Source organism: Salvelinus fontinalis, chromosome 1 (assembly GCF_029448725.1).
Source record: "Salvelinus fontinalis isolate EN_2023a chromosome 1, ASM2944872v1, whole genome shotgun sequence".
In the NCBI taxonomy this organism is placed as follows: domain Eukaryota; kingdom Metazoa; phylum Chordata; class Actinopteri; order Salmoniformes; family Salmonidae; genus Salvelinus; species Salvelinus fontinalis.
The window spans coordinates 6787533-6811017 of NC_074665.1; the positions used below are offsets into that span (position 1 = coordinate 6787533).

Sequence of the window (23485 nt, forward strand, 5' to 3'; positions counted from 1 at the left end):
CACCTCATACTGCAGAACGTTAACACCTCATACTGCAGAACGTTAACACCTCATACTGCAGAACGTTAACACCTCATACTGCAGAACGTTAACACCTCATACTGTAGAACGTTAACACCTCATACTGCAGAACGTTAACACCCCATACCGCAGAATGTTAACACCCCATACTGCAGCCTCTACTAGCCTCGTGTATATAGTCTCATTATTGTTATTTTATTGTGTTACTATTTCATTTTTTTTTTATTTAACACATTTTTCTTACTTTTTAACTCTGCATTGTTTGTAAGTAAGTATTTCTTGGTAAAGTCTACACCTGTCGTATTTGGCACATTCAACAAATAAAAATGTGATTTGATTTGACCAGATGGGATATCTATAACACTTGTATGGATTGTACCTTAATGCCTGCTCCTCGATTGTCCAGACACGTTCTGGATCAACCCCCCCAGTATAACTCTGTCTTATCTCTGTTACTCTAGACACGTTCTGGATCAACCCCCCCAGTATAACTCTGTCTTATCTCTGTTACTCTAGACACGTTCTGGATCAACCCCCCCAGTATAACTCTGTCTTATCTCTGTGTTACTCTAGACACGTTCTGGATCAACCCCCCCAGTATAACTCTGTCTTATCTCTGTGTTACTCTAGACACGTTCTGGATCAACCCCCCCAGTATAACTCTGTCTTATCTCTGTTACTCTAGACACGTTCTGGATCAACCCCCCCAGAATAACTCTGTCTTATCTCTGTGTTACTCCAGACACGTTCTGGTTCAACCCCCCAGTATAACTCTGTCTTATCTCTGTGTTACTCTAGACACGTTCTGGGTCAACCCCCCCAGTATAACTCTGTCTTATCTCTGTGTTACTCCAGACACGTTCTGGATCAACCCCCCCAGTATAACTCTGTCTTATCTCTGTGTTACTCCAGACACGTTCTGGATCAACCCCCCCAGTATAACACTGTCTTATCTCTGTTACTCTAGACACGTTCTGGATCAACCCCCCCAGTATAACTCTGTCTTATCTCTGTTACTCTAGACACGTTCTGGTTCAACCCCCCAGTATAACTCTGTCTTATCTCTGTGTTACTCTAGACACGTTCTGGATCAACCCCCCCAGTATAACTCTGTCTTATCTCTGTGTTACTCCAGACACGTTCTGGATCAACCCCCCCAGTATAACTCTGTCTTATCTCTGTGTTACTCTAGACACGTTCTGGATCAACCCCCCCAGTATAACTCTGTCTTATCTCTGTGTTACTCTAGACACGTTCTGGATCAACCCCCCCAGTATAACTCTGTCTTATCTCTGTGTTACTCCAGACACGTTCTGGATCAACCCCCAGTATAAGATCACTCTGCTAGAGGAGGATGACGACCCTGAGGATGACGAGGTGGCTTGTAGCTTCCTGGTGGCGTTGATGCAGAAGGACAGGAGGAGGTACCGGAAACAGGGACAGGACATGCACACCATCGGGTTCGCCATCTACGAGGTGAGAACCGAGCTTCTAAGGAGTCTACAGCCTAACATCTCTGGTGGGGGTGACGCTACCCTCTCACTAGTTTGCTTTTCACAGAAATTCATTGTTTTCATACTTTAATGTTTCTCCTATTGTATCTTCTGTTTGTGCAGATTCCAGAAGAGGTATAAAGAATTTTACCACAGCTGTACATTTAGGCTCATGTATTTTGGGGCATTGTGAAAATGATCCAACTTGGGTATGGCTATAAATGCGTTCTTCCTTTTTAAATGGCACTCATTTACATGAATATGGGCCAGTTTCCCGGACACAGGTTAAGCCTAATCTTGGACTAAGAAGCATTTTTAATTGAGAATTTCCATTGAACATATATATATTTTTTTGGGGGGGGGGGTCTAGGACTTAACCTGTGTCTAGTAAACTGGGCTACAGCAGATGTAGTTAAAGACATATATTTTCCTTCCAGTACAGGGGCTGTCAGAACGTGCACCTGAAGAAAGACTTCTTCCTGACCCATTCATCCTGCGCTCGCTCTGAGACCTTCGTCAACTTGAGAGAGGTCAGCAACCGTCTCTGTCTGCCTCCGGGAGAATATCTCATCGTCCCCTCCACCTTCGAGTCTGGCCAGGAGGCCGACTTTGTCCTGAGAGTCTTCACTGAGAAACAGTCTGAGACAGAGTAAGTGTGTGTGATCCTTTAATTCATGACATGGCTTTTTTTTAAAGACTTGATATGTGGGTCACCATGCCTCTGTGTGTGTGTGTGTGTGTGTGTGTGGGTGTGGGTGTGGGTGTGGGTGTGGGTGTGTGTGTGTGTGTGTGTGGGTGTGTGGGTGTGTGTGTGTGTGTGTGTGTATTTTCAATGTGTCTGTTTTCTCATTCCAGAGAGCTAGACGATGAAATCGCAGCAGACCTGGAAGATGAGGTGGGTTTTCCTGTTTAGTCACTCACTACCATAACTACTATGAATAGAACAATCACTACCATAACTACTATGGCTAAAATAGTCACTACTATGAATAGAACAGTCACTACCATAACTACTATGAATAGAATAGTCACTACTATGAATAGAACAGTCACTACTATGAATAGAACAGTCACTACTATGAATAGAACAGTCACTACTATGAATAGAACAGTCACTACTATGAATAGAACAGTCACTACTATAACTACTATGAATAGAATAGTCACTACTATGAATAGAACAGTCACTACCATAACTACTATGAATAGAATAGTCACTACTATGAATAGAACAGTCACTACTATGAATAGAACAGTCACTACTATAATTACAACAGTCACTACCATAACTACTATGAATAGAACAGTCACTACCATAACTACTATGAATAGAACAGTCACTACTATGAATAGAACAGTCACTACCATAACTACTATGGATAGAACAGTCACTACCATAACTACTATGAATAGAACAGTCACTACTATAACTACTATGGATAGAACAGTCACTACTATGAATAGAACAGTCACTACTATGAATAGAACAGTCACTACCATAACTACTATGGATAGAACAGTCACTACCATAACTACTATGGATAGAACAGTCACTACCATAACTACTATGAATAGAACAGTCACTACCATAACTACTATGGATAGAACAGTCACTACTATGAATAGAACAGTCACTACTATGAATAGACCAGTCACTACCATAACTACTATGAATAGAACAGTCACTACTATGAATAGAACAGTCACTACTATGAATAGAACAGTCACTACTATGAATAGAACAGTCACTACTATGAATAGAACAGTCACTACTATGGATAGAACAGTCACTACCATAACTACTATGAATAGAACAGTCACTACCATAACTACTATGAATAGAACAGTCACTACCATAACTACTATGAATAGAACAGTCACTACTATGGATAGAACAGTCACTACCATAACTACTATGAATAGAACAGTCACTACTATGAATAGAACAGTCACTACTATGAATAGAACAGTCACTACTATGAATAGAACAGTCACTACTATGAATAGAACAGTCACTACTATGGATAGAACAGTCACTACCATAACTACTATGAATAGAACAGTCACTACCATAACTACTATGGATAGAACAGTCACTACTATGAACAGAACAGTCACTACTATGAACAGAACAGTCACTACTATTACATTTACATTTAAGTCATTTAGCAGACGCTCTTATCCAGAGCGACTTACAAATTGGTGCATTCACCTTATGATATCCAGTGGAACAGCCACTTTACAATAGTGCATCTAAATCTTTTAAGGGGGGGGGGGGGGGAGGGGGTTTAGAAGGATTACTTTATCCTATCCTAGGTATTCCTTAAAGAGGTGGGGTTTCAGGTGTCTCCGGAAGGTGGTGATTGACTCCGCTGTCCTGGCGTCGTGAGGGAGTTTGTTCCACCATTGGGGTGCCAGGGCAGCGAACAGTTTTGACTGGGCTGAGCGGGAACTGTACTTCCTCAGAGGTAGGGAGGCGAGCAGGCCAGAGGTGGATGAACGCAGTGCCCTTGTTTGGGTGTAGGGCCTGATCAGAGCCTGAAGGTACGGAGGTGCCGTTCCCCTCACAGCTCCGTAGGCAAGCACCATGGTCTTGTAGCGGATGCGAGCTTCAACTGGAAGCCAGTGGAGAGAGCGGAGGAGCGGGGTGACGTGAGAGAACTTGGGAAGAACAGTGAACACTATGAACAGAACAGTCACTACTATGGATAGAACAGTCACTACTATGAATAGAACAGTCACTACTATGAATAGAACAGTCACTACTATGGATAGAACAGTCACTACTATAACTACTATGGATAGAACAGTCACTACTATAAATAGAACAGTCACTACCATAACTACTATGAATAGAACAGTCACTACTATGGATAGAACAGTCACTACTATAACTACTATGAATAGAACAGTCACTACTATGGATAGAACAGTCACTACCATAACTACTATGGATAAAACAGTCACTACCATAACTACTATGGATAGAACAGTCACTACCATAACTACTATGGATAGAACAGTCACTACCATAACTACTATGGATAGAACAGTCACTACTATGAACAGAACAGTCACTACTATGAATAGAACAGTCACTACTATGGATAGAACAGTCACTACCATAACTACTATGGATAGAACAGTCACTACTATGGATAGAACAGTCACTACTATGAATAGAACAGTCACTACTATGGATAGAACAGTCACTACTATGGATAGAACAGTCACTACTATGGATAGAACAGTCACTACCATAACTACTATGAATAGAACAGTCACTACCATAACTACTATGAATAGAACAGTCACTACTATGGATAGAACAGTCACTACTATGAATAGAACAGTCACTACTATGGATAGAACAGTCACTACTATGAATAGAACAGTCACTACTATGGATAGAACAGTCACTACTATGGATAGAACAGTCACTACCATAACTACTATGAATAGAACAGTCACTACTATGGATAGAACCATCACTACTATGAATAGAACAGTCACTACTATGGATAGAACAGTCACTACTATAACTACTATGGATAGAACCATCACTACTATGAATAGAACAGTCACTACCATAACTACTATGGATAGAACAGTCACTACCATAACTACTATGAATAGAACAGTCACTACTATGGATAGAACCATCACTACTATGAATAGAACAGTCACTACTATGGATAGAACAGTCACTACTATAACTACTATGGATAGAACCATCACTACTATGGATAGAACAGTCACTACTATGAATAGAACAGTCACTACTATGGATAGAACAGTCACTACTATGGATAGAACAGTCACTACTATGGATAGAACAGTCACTACCATAACTACTATGGATAGAACAGTCACTACCATAACTACTATGGATAGAACCATCACTACTATGGATAGAACAGTCACTACCATAACTACTATGAATAGAACCATCACTACTATGGATAGAACAGTCACTACTATGGATAGAACAGTCACTACCATAACTACTATGGATAGAACCATCACTACTATGGATAGAACAGTCACTACCATAACTACTATGGATAGAACCATCACTACTATGGATAGAACAGTCACTACTATGGATAGAACAGTCACTACTATGGATAGAACAGTCACTACCATAACTACTATGGATAGAACAGTCACTACCATAACTACTATGGATAGAACAGTCACTACCATAACTACTATGGATAGAACAGTCACTACTATGAATAGAACAGTCACTACTATAACTACTATGAATAGAACAGTCACTACTATGGATAGAACAGTCACTACCATAACTACTATGGATAGAACAGTCAGTACTATGAATAGAACAGTCACTACCATAACTACTATGGATAGAACAGTCACTACTATGAATAGAACAGTCACTACTATGGATAGAAGAGTCACTACTATGGATAGAACAGTCACTACCATAACTACTATGAATAGAACAGTCACTACTATGAATAGAACAGTCACTACCATAACTACTATGGATAGAACAGTCACTACTATGGATAGAACAGTCACTATTATAACTACTATGAATAGAACAGTCACTACCATAACTACTATGAATAGAACAGTCACTACCATAACTACTATGAATAGAACAGTCACTACCATAACTACTATGAATAGAACAGTCACTACCATAACTACTATGGATAGAACAGTCACTACCATAACTACTATGAATAGAACAGTCACTACTATGAATAGAACAGTCACTACCATAACTACTATGGATAGAACAGTCACTACCATAACTACTATGAATAGAACAGTCACTACTATGAATAGAACAGTCACTACCATAACTACTATGAATAGAACAGTCACTACCATAACTACTATGAATAGAACAGTCACTACTATGAATAGAACAGTCACTACCATAACTACTATGAATAGAACAGTCACTACTATGAATAGAACAGTCACTACCATAACTACTATGAATAGAACAGTCACTACCATAACTACTATGAATAGAACAGTCACTACTATGAATAGAACAGTCACTACCATAACTACTATGAATAGAACAGTCACTACTGTAACTACTATGAATAGAACAGTCACTACCATAACTACTATGAATAGAACAGTCACTACCATAACTACTATGGATAGAACCATTACTACTATAAATAGAACAGTCACTACTATGGATAGAACAGTCACTCCTATAACTACTATGAATAGAACAGTCACTACTATAACTACTATGGATAGAACAGTCACTACTATAAATAGAACAGTCACTACTATGGATAGAACAGTCACTACTATAAATAGAACAGTCACTACTATAAATAGAACAGTCACTACTATGAATAGAACAGTCACTACCATAACTACTATGAATAGAACAGTCACTACCATAACTACTATGAATAGAACAGTCACTACTATAACTACTAAGGATAGAACAGTCACTACTATAAATAGAACAGTCACTACTATGGATAGAACAGTCACTACCATAACTACTATGAATAGAACAGTCACTACTATGGATAGAACAGTCACTACTATGGATAGAACAGTCACTACTATGAACAGAACAGTCACTACTATGAATAGAACAGTCACTACTTTGAATAGAACTGTCACGCCCTGACCTTAGTTATCTTTGTTTTCTGTATTATTTTAGTTATGTCAGGGTGTGACATGGGGGATGTTTGTGTGTATTTGTCTCATATTGGGTGGTTGTATTGTATTAGGGGGTTTTGGTAGAGTTTATGGGGTTGTGTTCAGTGTAGGTGTCTAGGTATGTCTATGGTTGCCTGAGTGGTTCTCAATCAGAGACAGCTGTCTATTGTTGTCTCTGATTGGGAGCCATATTTAAGGCAGCCATAGGCATTAGGCTGTTGTGGGTAATTGTCTATGTCTAAACGTTAGTAGCTTGTGTGTGCACTTTCGTTTTGTAGCTCCACGGTCGTTTGTTGTTTTGTTTAGTTTGTAAGTATTTCGTTTCGTGTTCATCTTCTTCATTAATAAATAGAGGATGTATTTATATCACGCTGCGCCTTGGTCCTCTCTTTCACCTCAAGACGATCGTGACAGAATTACCCACCATACCAGGACCAAGCAGCGTGATACAAGGCAGAAGCAGCGATTGCAGGACTATGGGAATTGGGAGGAAATATTAGACGGCGGAGGACCCTGGGCACAACCAGGGGAATATCGCCGCCCCAAGGCAGAGCTGGAGGCAGCGAAAGCAGAGAGGCGCCGGTATGAGGAGCTAGCACGACAGAGCGGCTGGCAACCCCAAAAATTTCTTGGGGGGGGCTCTCGGGGAGTGTAGCTGGGTCAAGTAGGAGACTTGATCCAGCTCCCCGTGCTTACTGTGAGGAGCCGAAGATGGAACCAGAGCCAGTCGAGGTGGAATTGGAGGTGAGTAAGGGGAGTGAAGCTGAGACTGTGGATGAATTAATGGGGAAATTGGAGGAGAGCGAAATGAGGGATTTGCTGGTGTGGAGCATAAAGCACCGCATCCGCTTGAAGGAGCGTGTGCGGGATTTGATGCCACCTGAGTCAGCTCTCCATACTAGTCCTGAGGTGCGTGCTAGCAGTCTGGTGAAGACTGTGCCTCCACCACGCACCAAGCCTCCTGTACGTCTCCAGAGCCCTGTACGCACTGTTCCTTCTCCCCGCACTCGCCCTGAGGTGCGTGCCCTCAGCCCAGTACCACCAGTGCCTACACCACGCACCAGGCTTCCAGTGCGTCTCCAGAGCCCTGTTCCTCCTCCACGCACTCGCCCTATGCTGCGTGTCTCCAGCCCGGTACCACCAGTTCCGGCACCATGCACCAAGCCTCCTGTGCGTCTCCAGAGTCCTGTGCGTCCTGTTGCTGCTCCCCGCACTAGCCTTGAGGTGCGTGTCCTTAGCCCGGTACCTCCAGTTCCGGTACCACGCACCAGGCCTACTGTGCGCCTCAGCCGGCCAGAGTCTGCCGTCTGCCCAGCGCTATCTGAGCTGCCTGCCTGCCCAGAGCCGTCTGCGCTGTCCGTCTGCCCAGCGTCGCCTGCACTGCCCGTCTGCCCAACGCCGTCTGAGCTGTCCGTCTGTCCTGAGCCTTCAAAGCCGCCCGTCTGTCCTGAGCCTTCACAGCCGCCCGTCTGTCCTGAGCCTTCAGAGCCGTCCGTCTGTCCTGAGCCTTCAGAGCCGTCCGTCTGTCCTGAGCCGCTAGAGCCGCCCGCCAGACAGGAGCAGCCAGAGCCGCCCGCCAGACAGGAGCAGCCAGAGCCGCAAGTCAGCCAGGAGCAGCCAGAGCCGCCAGTCAGCCAGGAGCAGCCAGAGCCGCCAGTCAGCCAGGAGCAGCCAGAGCCGCCAGTCAGCCAGGATCTGCCAGAGCCGCCAGTCAGCCAGGATCTGCCAGAGCCGCCAGTCAGCCAGGATCTGCCAGAGCCGCCAGTCAGCCAGGATCTGCCAGAGCCGCCAGTCAGCCAGGATCTGCCAGAGCCGCCAGTCAGCCAGGATCTGCCAGAGCCGCCAGTCAGCCAAGATCTGCCAGAGCTGCCAGTCAGCCAGGATCTGCCAGAGCTGCCAGTCAGCCAGGATCTGCCAGAGCCGCCCCTCAGTCCGGAGCCGCCCCTCAGTCCGGAGCCGCCCCTCAGTCCGGAGCCGCCCTCAGTCCGGAGCCGCCCCTCAGTCCGGAGCCGCCCCTCAGTCCGGAGCCGCCCCTCAGTCCGGATAGAACAGTCACTACTATGGATAGAACAGTCAATACTATGGATAGAACAGTCACTACTATGAACAGAACAGTCACTACTATGAATAGAACAGTCACTACTATGGATAGAACAGTCACTACCATAACTACTATGGATAGAACAGTCACTACCATGGATAGAACAGTCACTACCATAACTACTATGAATAGAACAGTCACTACCATAACTACTATGGATAGAACAGTCACTGCTATGAATAGAACAGTCACTACCATAACTACTATGAATAGAACAGTCACTACTATGGATAGAACAGTCACTACTATAACTACTATGGATAGAACAGTCACTACTATGAATAGAACAGTCACTACCATAACTACTATGAATAGAACAGTCACTACTATAACTACTATGAATAGAACAGCCACTACTATAACTACTATGGATAGAACAGTCACTACTATGAATAGAACAGTCACTACCATAACTACTATGAATAGAACAGTCACTACCATAACTACTATGAATAGAACAGTCACTACTATAACTACTATGGATAGAACAGTCACTACTATGGATAGAACAGTCACTACTATGAATAGAACAGTCACTACTATGGATAGAACAGTCACTACTATGGATAGAACAGTCACTACTATGGATAGAACAGTCACTACCATAACTACTATGAATAGAACAGTCACTACCATAACTACTATGAATAGAACAGTCACTACTATGGATAGAACAGTCACTACTATGAATAGAACAGTCACTACTATGGATAGAACAGTCACTACTATGGATAGAACAGTCACTACTATGGATAGAACAGTCACTACCATAACTACTATGAATAGAACAGTCACTACTATGGATTGAACCATCACTACTATGAATAGAACAGTCACTACTATGGATAGAACAGTCACTACTATGGATAGAACAGTCACTACTATAACTACTATGGATAGAACCATCACTACTATGGATAGAACAGTCACTACCATAACTACTATGGATAGAACAGTCACTACTATGAATAGAACAGTCACTACTATGGATAGAACAGTCACTACTATGGATAGAACAGTCACTACTATGGATAGAACAGTCACTACCATAACTACTATGGATAGAACAGTCACTACCATAACTACTATGGATAGAACAGTCACTACTATGGATAGAACCATCACTACTATGAATAGAACAGTCACTACTATAACTACTATGAATAGAACAGTCACTACTATGGATAGAACAGTCACTACCATAACTACTATGGATAGAACAGTCAGTACTATGAATAGAACAGTCACTACCATAACTACTATGGATAGAACAGTCACTACTATGAATAGAACAGTCACTACTATGGATAGAACAGTCACTACTATGGATAGAACAGTCACTACCATAACTACTATGAATAGAACAGTCACTACTATGAATAGAACAGTCACTACCATAACTACTATGGATAGAACAGTCACTACTATGGATAGAACAGTCACTATTATAACTACTATGAATAGAACAGTCACTACCATAACTACTATGAATAGAACAGTCACTACCATAACTACTATGAATAGAACAGTCACTACCATAACTACTATGAATAGAACAGTCACTACCATAACTACTATGGATAGAACAGTCACTACCATAACTACTATGAATAGAACAGTCACTACTATGAATAGAACAGTCACTACCATAACTACTATGGATAGAACAGTCACTACCATAACTACTATGAATAGAACAGTCACTACTATGAATAGAACAGTCACTACCATAACTACTATGAATAGAACAGTCACTACCATAACTACTATGAATAGAACAGTCACTACTATGAATAGAACAGTCACTACCATAACTACTATGAATAGAACAGTCACTACTATGAATAGAACAGTCACTACCATAACTACTATGAATAGAACAGTCACTACCATAACTACTATGAATAGAACAGTCACTACTATGAATAGAACAGTCACTACCATAACTACTATGAATAGAACAGTCACTACTGTAACTACTATGAATAGAACAGTCACTACCATAACTACTATGAATAGAACAGTCACTACCATAACTACTATGGATAGAACCATTACTACTATAAATAGAACAGTCACTACTATGGATAGAACAGTCACTCCTATAACTACTATGAATAGAACAGTCACTACTATAACTACTATGGATAGAACAGTCACTACTATAAATAGAACAGTCACTACTATGGATAGAACAGTCACTACCATAACTACTATGAATAGAACAGTCACTACCATAACTACTATGAATAGAACAGTCACTACTATAACTACTAAGGATAGAACAGTCACTACTATAAATAGAACAGTCACTACTATGGATAGAACAGTCACTACCATAACTACTATGAATAGAACAGTCACTACTATGGATAGAACAGTCACTACTATGGATAGAACAGTCACTACTATGAACAGAACAGTCACTACTATGAATAGAACAGTCACTACTTTGAATAGAACTGTCACGCCCTGACCTTAGTTATCTTTGTTTTCTGTATTATTTTAGTTATGTCAGGGTGTGACATGGGGGATGTTTGTGTGTATTTGTCTCATATTGGGTGGTTGTATTGTATTAGGGGGTTTTGGTAGAGTTTATGGGGTTGTGTTCAGTGTAGGTGTCTAGGTATGTCTATGGTTGCCTGAGTGGTTCTCAATCAGAGACAGCTGTCTATTGTTGTCTCTGATTGGGAGCCATATTTAAGGCAGCCATAGGCATTAGGCTGTTGTGGGTAATTGTCTATGTCTAAACGTTAGTAGCTTGTGTGTGCACTTTCGTTTTGTAGCTCCACGGTCGTTTGTTGTTTTGTTTAGTTTGTAAGTATTTCGTTTCGTGTTCATCTTCTTCATTAATAAATAGAGGATGTATTTATATCACGCTGCGCCTTGGTCCTCTCTTTCACCTCAAGACGATCGTGACAGAATTACCCACCATACCAGGACCAAGCAGCGTGATACAAGGCAGAAGCAGCGATTGCAGGACTATGGGAATTGGGAGGAAATATTAGACGGCGGAGGACCCTGGGCACAACCAGGGGAATATCGCCGCCCCAAGGCAGAGCTGGAGGCAGCGAAAGCAGAGAGGCGCCGGTATGAGGAGCTAGCACGACAGAGCGGCTGGCAACCCCAAAAATTTCTTGGGGGGGGCTCTCGGGGAGTGTAGCTGGGTCAAGTAGGAGACTTGATCCAGCTCCCCGTGCTTACTGTGAGGAGCCGAAGATGGAACCAGAGCCAGTCGAGGTGGAATTGGAGGTGAGTAAGGGGAGTGAAGCTGAGACTGTGGATGAATTAATGGGGAAATTGGAGGAGAGCGAAATGAGGGATTTGCTGGTGTGGAGCATAAAGCACCGCATCCGCTTGAAGGAGCGTGTGCGGGATTTGATGCCACCTGAGTCAGCTCTCCATACTAGTCCTGAGGTGCGTGCTAGCAGTCTGGTGAAGACTGTGCCTCCACCACGCACCAAGCCTCCTGTACGTCTCCAGAGCCCTGTACGCACTGTTCCTTCTCCCCGCACTCGCCCTGAGGTGCGTGCCCTCAGCCCAGTACCACCAGTGCCTACACCACGCACCAGGCTTCCAGTGCGTCTCCAGAGCCCTGTTCCTCCTCCACGCACTCGCCCTATGCTGCGTGTCTCCAGCCCGGTACCACCAGTTCCGGCACCATGCACCAAGCCTCCTGTGCGTCTCCAGAGTCCTGTGCGTCCTGTTGCTGCTCCCCGCACTAGCCTTGAGGTGCGTGTCCTTAGCCCGGTACCTCCAGTTCCGGTACCACGCACCAGGCCTACTGTGCGCCTCAGCCGGCCAGAGTCTGCCGTCTGCCCAGCGCTATCTGAGCTGCCTGCCTGCCCAGAGCCGTCTGCGCTGTCCGTCTGCCCAGCGTCGCCTGCACTGCCCGTCTGCCCAACGCCGTCTGAGCTGTCCGTCTGTCCTGAGCCTTCAAAGCCGCCCGTCTGTCCTGAGCCTTCACAGCCGCCCGTCTGTCCTGAGCCTTCAGAGCCGTCCGTCTGTCCTGAGCCTTCAGAGCCGTCCGTCTGTCCTGAGCCGCTAGAGCCGCCCGCCAGACAGGAGCAGCCAGAGCCGCCCGCCAGACAGGAGCAGCCAGAGCCGCAAGTCAGCCAGGAGCAGCCAGAGCCGCCAGTCAGCCAGGAGCAGCCAGAGCCGCCAGTCAGCCAGGAGCAGCCAGAGCCGCCAGTCAGCCAGGATCTGCCAGAGCCGCCAGTCAGCCAGGAGCAGCCAGAGCCGCCAGTCAGCCAGGATCTGCCAGAGCCGCCAGTCAGCCAGGATCTGCCAGAGCCGCCAGTCAGCCAGGATCTGCCAGAGCCGCCAGTCAGCCAGGATCTGCCAGAGCCGCCAGTCAGCCAGGATCTGCCAGAGCTGCCAGTCAGCCAGGATCTGCCAGAGCCGCCAGTCAGCCAGGATCTGCCAGAGCCGCCCCTCAGTCCGGAGCCGCCCCTCAGTCCGGAGCCGCCCTCAGTCCGGAGCCGCCCCTCAGTCCGGAGCCGCCCCTCAGTCCGGAGCCGCCCCTCAGTCCGGATAGAACAGTCACTACTATGGATAGAACAGTCAATACTATGGATAGAACAGTCACTACTATGAACAGAACAGTCACTACTATGAATAGAACAGTCACTACTATGGATAGAACAGTCACTACCATAACTACTATGGATAGAACAGTCACTACCATGGATAGAACAGTCACTACCATAACTACTATGAATAGAACAGTCACTACCATAACTACTATGGATAGAACAGTCACTGCTATGAATAGAACAGTCACTACCATAACTACTATGAATAGAACAGTCACTACTATGGATAGAACAGTCACTACTATAACTACTATGGATAGAACAGTCACTACTATGAATAGAACAGTCACTACCATAACTACTATGAATAGAACAGTCACTACTATAACTACTATGAATAGAACAGCCACTACTATAACTACTATGGATAGAACAGTCACTACTATGAATAGAACAGTCACTACCATAACTACTATGAATAGAACAGTCACTACCATAACTACTATGAATAGAACAGTCACTACTATAACTACTATGGATAGAACAGTCACTACTATGAATAGAACAGTCACTACTATAACTACTATGGATAGAACAGTCACTACTATGAATAGAACAGTCACTACCATAACTAATATGAATAGAACAGTCACTACTATAACTACTATGAATAGAACAGTCACTACCATAACTACTATGAATAGAACAGTCACTACCATAACTACTATGGATAGAACAGTCACTACTATGAATAGAACAGTCACTACTATGGATAGAACAGTCACTACTATGAATAGAACAGTCACTACCATAACTACTATGGATAGAACAGTCACTACTATGAATAGAACAGTCACTACCATAACTACTATGGATAGAACAGTCACTACCATAACTACTATGAATAGAACAGTCACTACCATAACTACTATGAATAGAACAGTCACTACCATAACTACTATGAATAGAACAGTCACTACCATAACTACTATGAATAGAACAGTCACTACCATAACTACTATGAATAGAACAGTCACTACCATAACTACTATGGATAGAACAGTCACTACTATGAATAGAACAGTCACTACCATAACTACTGTGAATAGAACAGTCACTACCATAACTACTATGGATAGAACAGTCACTACCATAACTACTATAAATAGAACAGTCACTACTATGGATAGAACAGTCACTACCATAACTACTATGAATAGAACAGTCACTACTATGGATAGAACAGTCACTACTATAACTAATATGAATAGAACAGTCACTACTATGAATAGAACAGTCACTACTATAACTACTATGAATAGAACAGTCACTACCATAACTACTATGAATAGAACAGTCACTACCATAACTACTATGGATAGAACAGTCACTACTATAACTACTATGGATAGAACAGTCACTACCATAACTACTATGAATAGAACAGTCACTACCATAACTACTATGAATAGAACAGTCACTACTATGGATAGAACAGTCACTACTATGAATAGAACAGTCACTACCATAACTACTATGGATAGAACAGTCACTACCATAACTACTATGAATAGAACAGTCACTACCATAACTACTATGAATAGAACAGTCACTACCATAACTACTATGAATAGAACAGTCACTACCATAACTACTATGAATAGAACAGTCACTACCATAACTACTATGAATAGAACAGTCACTACCATAACTACTATGGATAGAACAGTCACTACTATGAATAGAACAGTCACTACCATAACTACTATGAATAGAACAGTCACTACCATAACTACTATGAATAGAACAGTCACTACCATAACTACTATGGATAGAACAGTCACTACTATGAATAGAACAGTCACTACCATAACTACTGTGAATAGAACAGTCACTACCATAACTACTATGGATAGAACAGTCACTACCATAACTACTATAAATAGAACAGTCACTACTATGAATAGAACAGTCACTACCATAACTACTATGAATAGAACAGTCACTACTATGAATAGAACAGTCACTACTATGAATAGAACAGTCACTACTATAACTACTATGAATAGAACAGTCACTACTATGAATAGAACAGTCACTACTATGGATAGAACAGTCACTACTATGAATAGAACAGTCACTACCATAACTACTATGGATAGAACAGTCACTACCATAACTACTATGAATAGAACAGTCACTACTATGAATAGAACAGTCACTACTATGAATAGAACAGTCACTACTATGGATAGAACAGTCACTACTATGAATAGAACAGTCACTACCATAACTACTATGGATAGAACAGTCACTACCATAACTACTATGAATAGAACAGTCACTACTATGGATAGAACAGTCACTACTATGGATAGAACAGTCACTACTATGGATAGAACAGTCACTACTATGGATAGAACAGTCACTACTGTGGATAGAACAGTCACTACTATGAATAGAACAGTCACTACCATAATTAGAACAGTCACTACCATAACTACTGTGGATAGAACAGTCACTACCATAACTACTATGAATAGAACAGTCACTACCATAACTACTATGAATAGAACAGTCACTACCATAACTACTATGAATAGAACAGTCACTACCATAACTACTATGGATAGAACAGTCACTACCATAACTACTATGAATAGAACAGTCACTACCATAACTACTATGAATAGAACAGTCACTACCATAACTACTATGGATAGAACAGTCACTACTATGAATAGAACAGTCACTACCATAACTACTGTGAATAGAACAGTCACTACCATAACTACTATGGATAGAACAGTCACTACCATAACTACTATAAATAGAACAGTCACTACTATGAATAGAACAGTCACTACCATAACTACTATGAATAGAACAGTCACTACTATGGATAGAACAGTCACTACCATAACTACTATGGATAGAACAGTCACTACCATAACTACTATGAATAGAACAGTCACTACTATGAATAGAACAGTCACTACTATGAATAGAACAGTCACTACTATGGATAGAACAGTCACTACTATGAATAGAACAGTCACTACCATAACTACTATGGATAGAACAGTCACTACCATAACTACTATGAATAGAACAGTCACTACTATGAATAGAACAGTCACTACTATGGATAGAACAGTCACTACTATGGATAGAACAGTCACTACTATGGATAGAACAGTCACTACTGTGGATAGAACAGTCACTACTATGAATAGAACAGTCACTACTATAATTAGAACAGTCACTACCATAACTACTATGAATAGAACAGTCACTACCATAACTACTATGAATAGAACAGTCACTACCATAACTACTATGAACAGAACAGTCACTACTATGAATAGAACAGTCACTACCATAACTACTATGAATAGAACAGTCACTACTATAACTACTATGGATAGAACAGTCACTACTATGGATAGAACAGTCACTACTATGGATAGAACAGTCACTACTATGAATAGAACAGTCACTACCATAACTACTATGGATAGAACAGTCACTACCATAACTACTATGAATAGAACAGTCACTACCATAACTACTATGAATAGAACAGTCACTACCATAACTACTATGAATAGAACAGTCACTACCATAACTACTATGAATAGAACAGTCACTACTATGGATAGAACAGTCACTACTATAACTACTATGAATAGAACAGTCACTACTGTAACTACTATGAATAGAACAGTCACTACCATAACTACTATGCATAGAACAGTCACTACCATAACTACTATGAATAGAACAGTCACTACTATGAATAGAACAGTCACTACCATAACTACTATGAATAGAACAGTCACTACTATGGATAGAACAGTCACTACTATGAATAGAACAGTCACTACTATGGATAGAACAGTCACTACTATGAATAGAACAGTCACTACTACAACTACTATGAATAGAACAGTCACTACCATAACTACTATGGATAGAACAGTCACTACTACGAATAGAACAGTCACTACCATAACTACTATGGATAGAACAGTCACTACTATGAATAGAACAGTCACTACCATAACTACTATGGATAGAACAGTCACTACCATAACTACTATGAATAGAACAGTCACTACTATGGATAGAACAGTCACTACCATAACTACTATGAATAGAACAGTCACTACTATAACTACTATGGATAGAACAGTCACTACCATAACTACTATGAATAGAACAGTCACTACTATAACTACTATGAATAGAACAGTCACTACCATAACTACTATGGATAGAACAGTCACTACTATAAATAGAACAGTCACTACTATAACTACTATGAATAGAACAGTCACTACTATAACTACTATGAATAGAACAGTCACTACTATAACTACTATGGATAGAACAGTCACTACCATAACTACTATGGATAGAACAGTCACTACTATAACTACTATGGATAGAACAGTCACTACCATAACTACTATGAATAGAACAGTCACTACTATGAATAGAACAGTCACTACTATGAATAGAACAGTCACTACCATAACTACTATGGATAGAACAGTCACTACTATAACTACTATGAATAGAACAGTCACTACTATGAATAGAACAGTCACTACCATAACTACTATGGATAGAACAGTCACTACTATAACTACTATGAATAGAACAGTCACTACTATGAATAGAACAGTCACTACCATAACTACTATGGATAGAACAGTCACTACTATAACTACTATGAATAGAACAGTCACTACCATAACTACTATGGATAGAACAGTCACTACCATAACTACTATGGATAGAACAGTCACTACCATAACTACTATGGATAGAACAGTCACTACCATAACTACTATGAATAGAACAGTCACTACCATAACTACTATGAATAGAACAGTCACTACCATAACTACTATGAATAGAACAGTCACTACCATAACTACTATGAATAGAACAGTCACTACCATAACTACTATGGATAGAACAGTCACTACCATAACTACTATGGATAGAACAGTCACTACCATAACTACTATGGATAGAACAGTCACTACTATAACTACTATGAATAGAACAGTCACTACTATGGATAGAACAGTCACTACCATAACTACTATGGATAGAACAGTCACTACTATGAATAGAACAGTCACTACCATAACTACTATAAATAGAACAGTCACTACCATAACTACTATTAACAGAACAGTCACTACCATAACTACTATGAATAGAACAGTCACTACTATGGATAGAACAGTCACTACCATAACTACTATGAACAGAACATAAGACATAGTAACTAATGTAGACAATGTTGCTGTCTTGGTGGTCACTATGGTTTTTATATTGTACACCGTGTCCTTCTGATTAAATGGTTGGAATGTAATATCACAGCCTGATTCTCAACCTGTTCTCTTGTAGGATGACATCAGTGAAGATGACATCGAAGACTCATTCAAATCCATGTTTGCTCAGCTGGCAGGAGAGGTGGGTTTCCCTTATTGGTCTGTTAGCTGTTAGCTAAATTAGAGATGTCCATCGTAGGAATATCAGCTATGTTATATCTAATTCAGATTACAAATATTCTTGAACTTGGACCTTCAAGATTTTTCTAAACCTATGCAATGTCTAAGCCTTGTTTTTTTCTCGATCGCTCTTCTGTGTTTTAGGATATGGAGATTTCTGTCCGTGAGCTTAGGACCATCCTGAACAGAGTAGTGACTAGACGTGAGTACAGCTGTTTCCTTTGGGTTTGAACCGCCCAATTTCCTGATAGTCCAAACCCCAACCTAGTCCACCGTTGGTGTATGTCCCCCCTTCTCAGGAGGACAGGAGGTAGCCTTGTGGGTTCTGCTGTGGGAAGACTCATCAGTTTAACTGTTTGTTGTTTGATTTCAGACGAAGACCTGAAGACAGACGGCTTCAGTATGGAGTCCTGTAGGACCATGGTCAACCTTATGGATGTATCCTTTTCACGTTGTTTTTCCCCACACCCGTACTCTGGACAGGACTCGCCCGACCCTTGCTAATTCTAAAGAGTTGGGAGTGGCCAGTGGTCTCTCAAGACCCTATAGACTTGAGAACCCTTTTGATTTGACAGTCCTCCTGCTAATCAGCTCCCTTTATGCTGTCGGTATTGAACAGGGTCTCCACACTAGCAGGATGTCTCTGATTGGCTTACTGAAGAGTTTCCTTTTTTTTTTTTTTTTTTTTTTTACATTCCTTGACTCAGCAAAACCCCCAGAAGGATGGCACTGCCCGTCTTGGCCTGGTAGAGTTCCAGATGCTCTGGAATAAGATCAGGAAGTGGCTGGTAAGGCCTGACTTGAATCCTAAACGGCTCCCTATTCCTAATATAATGCACTATGGCCCAGAAATCTATCTGGGTTCGAGTTACCCTGGACAATTAGGCTTTGGGACATATACCTAGTTCTTCTATAACCATGTACTGTTGTTGATGAGAACTAAGGGGGACTGTAAATTCCTTAGGGCCCAATTTGTATCTGGCTTGAAGGTGCACAATACTGATTAATTTAATACGACTCTGCATTAATCTACAGCCTTTTGTACAACTGCAATAACAGGAATAACACAGCATATAGACTCAGTGGACAGTTTATTAGGTACACCACCCCGTTCACAAAAAATGGTTCGCTCCTACAGACAGTGAGTCACGTGGCCGTGGCTTGCTATATAAAACAGGCAGGCATATGGGCATTCAGTTACTGTTTGATTGAACGTTAGAATGGGGAAAAACAAGTGACCTAAGCGACTTTGAGGATGGTATGATCGTTGGTGCCAGGCACGCCGGGTAAAGAATCGTGCAAACTAACAGGCGGGCCACAAACAGTCAAATAACGGCGCAACAGAATGGCATCTCGGGACGCACAACTGGTCGATCCTTGTCACGGATGGGCCATTGCAGCAGACGACCACATGGGGTTCCTGTCAGATAAAAAACAAGAAGAAGAAGAAGCAGCTCCAGTGGACACGCGATCACCAACACTGGAAAAGTGTGTGTGGAAAAACATCTCCTGGACCGACGAATCCCACTTCCTGTCGCGTCGTTGCTGATAGCAGAGTCAGGATTTGGCATCGGCAGCATGAGTCCATGGTCCCATCCTGCCTGGTGTCAACCGTACACACTGGTGGTGTAATGGAGTGTGGGGAATGCTTTCCTGGCACACGATAGGTCCCTTGATACCAATTGAACAACGTTTCCATGCCCCGAAGAATGCAGGCTGTTCTGGAGGCAAAAGGGGGGTCTGACCTGGTACTAGATGGGTGTACCTAATAAACTGGCCACTGAGTATACACTTCCATGCATTTTAACCTAATATACTGAATCATTCAAATAAATGCATGTATTTCTATGTTTTGTTCTATACGTTATATTTCTATGTGTTTGGCCTAGTATGGTTCTCAATCAGAGGCAGGTGTCGACCTTTTGAAATCTGTATGGCCATGATTTTTTATTTATTTATTTATTTTACCGTTATTTTACCAGGTAAGTTGACTGAGAACACGTTCTCATTTGCAGCAACGACCTGGGGAATAGTTACAGGGGAGAGGAGGGGGATGAATGAGCCAATTGTAAACTGGGGATTATTAGGTGACCATGATGGTTTGAGGGCCAGATTGGGAATTTAGCCAGGACACCGGGGTTAACACCCCTACTCTTACGATAAGTGCCATGGGATCTTTAATGACCTCAGAGAGTCAGGACACCCGTTTATCGTCCCATCCGAAAGACGGCACCCTACACAGGGCAGTGTCCCCAATCACTGCCCTGGGGCATTGGGATATTATTTTTAGACCAGAGGAAAGAGTGCCTCCTACTGGCCCTCCAACACCACTTCCAGCAGCATCTGGTCTCCCATCCAGGGACTGACCAGGACCAACCCTGCTTAGCTTCAGAAGCAAGCCAACAGTGGTATGCAGGGTGGTATGCTGCTGGCAAGCCTTGAGATTCAATCAAAGGTGCGTTATAGCGCCAGGCACTATTGAATCTGACAATGCTTATTTTATAGGCATTTTCCATGACGTTCACAGAGATCGCATTTCATGGTTAAACGCTGGGCATGTAGTCGGTTGCGACATAACGCGACATGAAATTGAATCCCGGGCCTATGTCTATAATATCTGTGTGTTTATCGGTAGGTCATCTATAGAGAATATGACATGGACAAGTCGGGATCCATGAGCTCCTATGAGATGCGACTTGCTGTGGAGTCGGCAGGTATAGTTACACACACACACACACACACACACACACACACACACACACACACACACACACACACACACACACACTACTGACTCTGTCGTCTCCCTCGTAGGTTTTAAACTGAACAACAGACTGAATCAGGTCCTAGTGGCTCGCTATGCTGAGAATGAGGCCATAGACTTTGACAACTTCATCTGCTGTCTGGTCAAACTGGAAGCCATGTTTAGTAAGTACTGTACTGTTAGTTAATCAAGATGGATGTACTGTGTGTAGACCTAATGCATGCTAAACCAGTTACCTGGGTAGTGTTCATTAGGGCATGCAACCGTTAATGCTTTAACTTTTTTCTTATTGCACAAGTTTAGGTAGTCCCGCCTTGTTTTCTTCCATTTGGTGCCTAATCGACATGCCCCTGGTCATATCCTATCAAAGTTATCATTCATAAATGCACTTACTATTTTTACAGGATCTTTCCAGCAGCTAGACAAAGAGGGAGAAGGAGTGGCTGAGCTGAACATCACTGAGGTGAGTCCTGCATCTGAGGTGAATCTCTGAGGTGGGTTCTGGATCTGAGGTGGGTCCTGGATCTGAGGTGGGTCCCGGATCTGAGATGAATCTCTGAGGTGGGTCCTCCATCTGAGATGAATATCTCTGAGGTGGGTTCTGGATCTGAGGTGGGTCCTGGATCTGAGGTGGGTCCTGGATCTGAGGTGGGTCCCGGATCTGAGGTGAATATCTCTGAGGTGGGTTCTGGATCTGAGGTGGGTTCTGGATCTGAGGTGAATATCTCTGATGTGGGTCCTGGATCTGAGATGAATCTCTGAGGTGGGTTATGGATCTGAGATGAATCTCTGAGGTGGGTTATGGATCTGAGGTGAGTCCTGGATCTGAGGTGGGTTCTGGATCTGAGGTGAATATCTCTGAGGTGGGTTCTGGATCTGAGGTGAATATCTCTGAGGTGGGTCCTTCATCTGAGATGAATCTCTGAGGTGGGTTCTGGATCTGAGGAGGGTCCTGGATCTGAGATGAATCTCTGAGGTGGGTTATGGATCTGAGGTGGGTCCTGGATCTGAGGTGGGTCCTGGATCTGAGATGAATCTCTGAGGTGGGTTATGGATCTGAAGTGGGTCCTGGATCTGAGGTGAATCTCTGAGGTGGGTCCTGGATCTGAGGTGGGTTCTGGATCTGAGGTGGGTCCTGGATCTGAGGTGAATCTCTGAGGTGGGTCCTGGATCTGAGGTGAATCTCTGAGGTGGGTCCTGGATCTGAGGTGGGTCCTGGATCTGAGGTGAATCTCTGAGGTGAAAATCTCTGAGATGGGTCCTGGATCTGAGGTGAATATCTCGGAGGTGAATATCTCTGAGATGGGTACTGGATCTGAGGTGAATATCTCTGAGGTGAATATCTCTGAGATGGGTACTGGATC

At 42.5% G+C, this 23485-nt stretch overlaps 1 protein-coding gene across 1 annotated transcript in view; it reads left to right on the forward strand.

Annotated features, from left to right (window-relative positions):
- Window positions 1–23485, forward strand: part of capn1a (calpain 1, (mu/I) large subunit a) — a 47115-nt gene that overhangs the window by 22436 nt on the left and 1194 nt on the right. Inside the window, exons 11-21 of the mRNA XM_055942332.1 lie at window positions 1328–1497; window positions 1638–1649; window positions 1952–2163; window positions 2370–2409; window positions 19254–19319; window positions 19502–19559; window positions 19731–19795; window positions 20077–20145; window positions 21993–22071; window positions 22172–22285; window positions 22526–22584. Of these exons, the coding sequence (XP_055798307.1) occupies window positions 1328–1497; window positions 1638–1649; window positions 1952–2163; window positions 2370–2409; window positions 19254–19319; window positions 19502–19559; window positions 19731–19795; window positions 20077–20145; window positions 21993–22071; window positions 22172–22285; window positions 22526–22584 (944 nt within the window). The remainder of the gene's footprint in view (window positions 1–1327; window positions 1498–1637; window positions 1650–1951; window positions 2164–2369; window positions 2410–19253; window positions 19320–19501; window positions 19560–19730; window positions 19796–20076; window positions 20146–21992; window positions 22072–22171; window positions 22286–22525; window positions 22585–23485) is intronic.